At 48.0% G+C, this 6870-nt stretch overlaps 1 protein-coding gene across 1 annotated transcript; it reads right to left on the reverse strand.

Moving 5' to 3' along the window:
• Positions 1-495: 495 nt before the first annotated feature.
• Positions 496-6781, reverse strand: LOC113408321 (vitamin D3 hydroxylase-associated protein-like; the record flags this gene model as incomplete). The annotated part of the gene is made up of 6 exons (XM_026661504.1): positions 496-539; positions 2599-2698; positions 4168-4265; positions 5431-5556; positions 5854-5978; positions 6741-6781. Coding segments are annotated over 6 exons (534 nt in total), but the record flags the coding sequence as incomplete, so codon positions are not given.
• Between the last annotated feature and the right edge of the window lie 89 nt (positions 6782-6870).

Raw genomic sequence — 6870 nt, forward strand, 5'->3', positions numbered from 1 at the left:
TCCCAACGGACTTTCACATGCAACACCACACACAAACTCTTCAGTATGTTTCTCAAGCTCAGCTGGAAGCGGAAGCGCAGTCTGGGTATAGACCAGCATCCTACTACGATTTACAATTCATACCTCATGTACTGCTATCCAAGTACCTTTGTGAGCTAAAGCAGGGATTCCCCGGGCCAGATATGTAGCCACGGATGTGTATTTTGCCCCGCTAGGAGACAGCGGTCTAGTCTGACACAGAAGAAGCGGAGCACAGAGCACAGACCAAAACCCAAGCAAGAACAGGGAGCCCTACATTCCCGGAGGTCATATCAGGCCTCCAGTATAAATAAAAATGAGCTGTATAGCCTTGATCCTTATAAGGAAGGTGTTAAAATACATCTAGTCTCCTCGGGAGATACCGGCTTCCTTTCCACTTCTGATACCACGACAAAGGCACCTGTTCTACATACCTTCATTTGATGGTGCACAGGAGCTTTTTACAGAGCCACTTACCCCACTCCGCACAGCGCGTTCAGATCTCTGGCGATTCGTGGATACTTGGAGAGAAACAACATTTGGAATGAGTGGGTCACAGGGCAGGGCAGTCAAAAGCGGCATCGTTCAGAAGAAATCAGCTAGTCTGCTTCAGCCTTCCATGAAAACCAAATGCTGCCGAGGCCCAACCAAAGCAGGCCTGTGTAATGAAGTCTGTCTGCTCTACAGTCTTCCATTAAAGCAATATAAATAGTGCATCGGCTTGTGAACAATCAGCAAAGCCATAGCGAACATATATGCTGCTCAGAGAGTACCCTTTTTTACTGTACCATATTTCATGAACAGTTTCTCCAAGATAAAACCCAACAGCTGTCCTTTGCAGAACAACAGTATAAGCAGAAGTGTTCATGAGACACCCTAAAATACACGTCAACGCCAGAAAACAGGAACGTGCTTTTGCATTGCTTTGCCTGTCACATGTACCCATTTCCCCAGGCTTTGTAACTTCCAGATTCAATGACGTTTTTTAATCTGCACCCATCATTGTAGTTACTAAGGGCTTGTCTACATGAACAGTGAGTCTGCAGCAAGATAGGGTGTGAATCTACCCTGCACTAGACTGCCACGCACTAACTGTCTGCATGGATCCTGCTGACGCACACTAACAGTGCCTTAGTGTGCTTTCATCTAGTCCCGCTGTGAATGGGTATTAGATCAGAGCACACTAAGGAACTGTTAGTGTGCATCAGCAGGATCCACATGGACAGTTCATTGTATGGTAGATTCACACCCCCGTTTGTCATGGACTAACTGTTGATTCAGACAGACCTGAGTGTAAGTGAAGTAGCTCTGAATAAGCAGACACACAGGACGGTGCCCTTAAAACAATACAAGGAAATACTGTAACGAGCAATCATTAAAATGATGAAACGCTATGCATATTTATTAGAGAGCGATCCAAACTAAAAACCCAGATCCAAACACCCCCAAGGCCTTAGGATATCCGAGACTGGGATCCAGAACTGGATCTTTACTGTCCACCATGAGTTGCTAGAGAAAAAGTTCATAGCAAAATGCTGAGGATTTCTCCCACCTTTGGGATTTAACTGTTTATAGCTAAGCTCTAAATCTGATCATCAGCAGGAAGAAATAGTAACCTACCGCCAGTTCCGTAAGGTTTGTGATTATTACTGTCCTGAATGACCTGTTCTGCTCTGTGATAAGGCCACTGTATGAAGCAAGAAGCACATAGTTTTATTGTGATTCACCTGTTGGACCCACTAGGCGAGGGTTTAGGACAGAAGGAGAACCATCTTCTTGACACAATTATTGTCGTAAGGGAAATGGTCCTAAATACAAGTTCTCATTCAAATCAAATTGGAGTAAATAGCTTTGTTTTTATACCAAGACTCCAGAATTGCTTCAGACTGATTTATATCGCAACAGCAGAACAATGCAAATAGGGTCCGGGACTTCACCACAAATGCTTGCTGTATAGATGCTCTTTGGACACTTGTTCGCAATCTCATTTTCCAATGAGGAGTGGGGGGAAAAAACAATCAAGAATTCGGTACACGGCCAATGGGAGCCATGCATCCCTGCTCAATTCTTTCTGGGAGATTACCTGAATGGGGCTGTACAGAGACAGCTTCCATCAAAAATATTATCCCTTCCCTGCCGGCGTATGGCTAAGGGCAACACAACTGGTTTCAAAGAGCTCCTTCTATACAAGGTATATTGGCCATAGAGCCATGGAAGGGGAACATACTATGGGCTCATTCACAAGTGGTGCAGAAGGCCAGCAAAAGGCTCTTATGCAACTTCAGACCCACCTCAACCCGTCTTTGAGGTCTCTAGTAGTATGTAGACCTCTGCATGTCATTGAATTTCACCCTTTATGCCTACTGGGCACTAACACCCAGATCATCAAAAGTATTTAGTGGCCTAACTCCCAGGTACCACCTTCGAGGATCTAGGCCCAAAACGAACACTAAGCAGAAAAGAAGTGTCAAGGTAGAGGGTCTTCCTTCTCCATCTGTGGGAACCCTCCCAGCCTGTAGACGTTTGAGCATCTCCCACCGCAATAAGCGTGCGAAGAGGATACACATCGAGGTGACTTACCACAGGCTTTAAGATGAGGGCCAGAATCTTCTTCACCAGAATGGGAAGACGGTAACAGTTGATCTGCGATTTCAGGGTCGGATCCACAATGTCCCCTTTGCTGGGAGGTGAGGGAGAAAGGAGGCAGTCAGGCCAATCCAGTTGTAGAGTGCCGCTTCCCAACCGACATTTTAGCATCTTTAAATAGTAAAACGACAACTCACCCAGGCACCAACCCAAGGTATCAAGTTCTGAACCCCTGAGCATAACAGAAGTCATTGCTCAGGGTGTAAGGGTAGATGCTCCAGAATAACTCTTTGCAACATGACATGAATGCTTCATTTCCTATATTTATTTGCATTTTTTGGTAGACTATGGAGTATTTTCCATTTTTGCGGGATTTTTTGTTTTGTTTTTACACACCTTGGGACTTGCCTTGACTCTGCTGGCCTTCTACCTACATGTCCCCTCACCCTAGTTCTAAGCACTTCCACCATGAGTCAACGTAACCTCATGCAATCCTGTTGTTATCCTCCCCATGTTGCAGCTGGAGCAACTGAAGCACTCGGAGATTAAATGACATGCGTAGGGTCACGCGAGGAGTCTGTGCCAGAACCAGGAATCATGAGTCCCAGTCCAGCGCCTCAGCCACAAGACCATTGCCCTTCTTTCCTGGCCTTTCCCCGTTTGTACGTGTATTGTGCTGGTTTGGAGAGATGCTCTGAGATGCAGAGTACTGTATACATCCGGCAGCATATTTTGCTTTGGAATTCGGATGCCGATGTGTAAAGTGGGGTGGGGCCCAGATATCTCAGAGACCACATCACTCTCCGAAACCTATCTTGACAGCTGTGATCAGGCAGGATGCTGCAGCGGATGGAGCCCACCATGAAACTCACTGGGGCTAGATATAGTCAGTGAAGGACCCTCCGCCATGCAATTCCCTACCACCAGGGATTAGAATGAGCTTCAATCCCTTTCAGACTCTTCTCTTTGAGAAGCCTTCTCCATCGAACCACAAGAGCAGAATGGCCAGCAGTCACGGAGACAGAAGACCAAGAACAACCACAGCGGTGCAGATGATGAAGAAGTGGAGAATATAGTCCTACCCCACAGAAATGATGCGATTCCTAATGGTCTCAATGGCGCTTTGATGCTACAGCACCGGACCCGCTGAGAGTGTGGACGTATATAATTCAGGTTAGCGTGATGTGGCAGACGATGCTATACAAGTATAACGGGCAGGTTGATTAGCCTAGACAATTGAAACTCAGCACCCACTAGAAGTGAGAATAATGGGACTGACAGAGCTTACTCTCTGTTTAGCATCCTGTAAATTATCCCAAACTAGTATGGGCCAGGAAGCCACAATCTTAGTTTCTTAATGACATTCCTCAGAAGAGTCTCAGCAGGACAACAGGACACGCAGAGACAACCCATCCTCCATGTTAATTCCAGGCTAACCAAACCTGGCCTCCTTGCAGAAAGAACCTGTCTGCTGGTTCCTCCTCATGCCCCCTTGCCTGCATGACCCATTGAGCCACAACAATCGGCCGCCAGCCCTGTTCAAAGACGACGGGATTTACTTACAATTTGTCCAACAGATTTGCAGCTCCATCAGAAAAGAGGCCTCTGGTGAAAAGCTCGTCCACCACGTAATCAATCCGAGGCGGGGTAAAAGGGATGAGCTGCATTAAAACCATCGTGGCACAAGAGGAGGCAAAGACATCGGACAAAATTATATGTTTGTGAAAACCTTGCTAGAGAAGCAAAAAAGGGGCCTCAGCTTGTTCCAAATTCAGATTAGCTGCGGGTGCCCAGATACATTTCCCCTAAACACTAATGTTGGAACACATCTGCAAAGTGTGTGTCACTGCCCCCTCTAGTGGCTGGTCCAGAGTGGATAACAGCCTACTACTTCCGGTAGCTAATGAAATGACTCCTTTACTCAAGTGGTAGAGGGGCTTTGGTACTGATTGTCCCAGGTTCAAACTCTCATTATCCTGGGTCTCCCTGATGATATGAAAACTTGCCCCGACCTCTGACTTGTGTCCCCTGAAGAGAGTTGCCCTTTTGCCTGGCAAACATGAGCTGGATTAAGGGACTGCGAGACCAGGGAGCCATAGAGGTTCAGATGTCTTGATATTCGTTGGGACAGAAGCATAAGCAATATTATGGGGAACTGGCACCCACGGCTGTTTGGAAGCCCCGAGTCATGGTTGGAGATATGGAAAGAATTTCAACTTGACGATGATTTTGAGACGTCAAAGTCAGACCAGTGGGCCCACAAGGCTAGTGAGAGAGCGGTGGCTGGGAACAAAGACTATTGAATGAAGCTTTTCACTTTCTAATCTTCACAACAGGTTAGTGAATAAGCATTATCTCCATTTGGCAGATGGAGGGGCCAGGGAAGCGGAGAAGTACATGATTTGTCCAAAGCCACCTGACCCTCCAACGCTTTTCTCCCTTGCCTCGTCCCCCTCCCTTGCCTCGTCCCCCTCCCTTCCCTTCTTTCTATTTAACTGATCACTTCCTAAGTAAATCCACCTCCCTAAAAAACCCCTGTGGAATTAACATGATGTTTGCCACCATCACATTGTTCCCGCTAACTTGTACGTTCTACCCCTCCCTCCAGGCTGTCTCTCTCTTGTCTATTTAGATGATACGCTCTTTGGGTCAGGGACTGTTTACTGTTCGGTGTTCGTGCAGCACCTAGCGTAATAGGGCCCTGGTCTCTGCCTGGGGTTCCTAGGTGCTATCAAAATACACAGGCGTCATGTTTTATGTTACTGCTGGGATTAGAACTCTAGCAATCCCTGGCCTTCAGGCCAGCACTCAGCACAAGAAACGTACCGTATGCCCTGCCTCCTGGAGAAGCTTTTTGGTTTCCTGGACAGCCCGTCTCATGCTGGGCGAGGGCTGGAAATAGCCATCTCCGTCGTAATACCCGATCCGAAGAGGGGCTGAACTGGAGTACGCCTGGAAGCAGAGGAGCTTTTGCTTAGGAATCAGGGAATGGCCAGATTGGGTCAGACCTGAGGTCCATCTAGCTCAGTATCCTGTCTTGGACAGAGGTCACTGCCAGGTGGCTCAGCTGTGGGTGAATTGAGGTTCTGTCCAACAATAAACCATGTTCTAAGATGGTCTGCCCATAGTTGGTTCAATGGGGCTATTTCCAGAATACAGATCATAGGTTTGCAAAGACTAGGATGTTTTCATCCATGGCGCCATCTCTCATGGAGGCTCCCTCATTGAGGAGCAGTCTGAGTCTGTTACCTCCTCGTTGAAGGGCAGGGGTGGCACGGTGGGGTCCAGGCGGAACATGTCGTCACATAGGAGCGCTCTCATGCACAGAGCCAGGCTATCCACGTCCCTCGCCATTGGCCCAACCATTCCTGTAACTGCAACCAGAAACGCAAGGATGCCCGTCACCGAAGATGGAATGCAGAGGTGCCCCGTTACATAGTCCATCTCTTGGCTAACGCGGGGAAGGCTGTTCCACAACACAGGGCATGGTGGGTCAAACTCTTGGGGCCAGATCCTCGATCCTACTCTGTTTCCTTTGCAGCAGGCAGAGCAAAAGGAGCAGACGTTGTCTGTAATCTCCCTGTTGGGGATCCCCCCAGCAGGGAGGAGACCCCAGAGCCACCTGCCATTCCCCAGACCAGAGGGATGGCCGGAGTGCAACCTGCTCTGGCAATCTCCGACTGGCCTTAGGGACCCCACGCCAGCTGGCGCAGGTTAGGGCAACCCCCAGGCTGCTCTAACCTGTATCTGGGGCCAGGCCAGGTAGAGAATCAGGATCCCATTACCCAGCTTCCCAACAACACACCCCTCCGCGCTGCACCCAGAGACAGCTGGACATAGCAGACAATCTTGTGCTTAGTCATCAAAAGAATCAGGCCTGTCAAGATCCTCTTCTATACAGCATGGAGTGTGAAATTTAAAGGGACAGTGTCGTATTTCTTAAAATACCTACTCACCACTAGTAAAAATGGAAAGTGACAGCTCAAAGTGGCTGTAGCAGGGGCCAGGATCTGGCTAACCACCTCTTCCAATTTTCCCTGCTCAGAACTTGTCATCAACCAACCATGTCTTTAACTAGCATCCATATGTTATCCTCCAGGTAACCAGGTTCTATTTTCTAACCTGGACGGACTCACCTGATTTCATGCCGGTTATCGGACTGGCGAGACCAAGGGTGCTATGAAATATATAAAATGGGAGAAAAATTAGCAACAGTTAACTGTATTTGGAGGGGATAGCTCTGCCTGAGTTGTAGATACCGCACTT

This window comes from Terrapene carolina, unplaced genomic scaffold (assembly GCF_002925995.2).
Source record: "Terrapene carolina triunguis isolate 2854851 unplaced genomic scaffold, T_m_triunguis-2.0 Scaffold7926, whole genome shotgun sequence".
NCBI lineage: Eukaryota > Metazoa > Chordata > Testudines > Emydidae > Terrapene > Terrapene triunguis.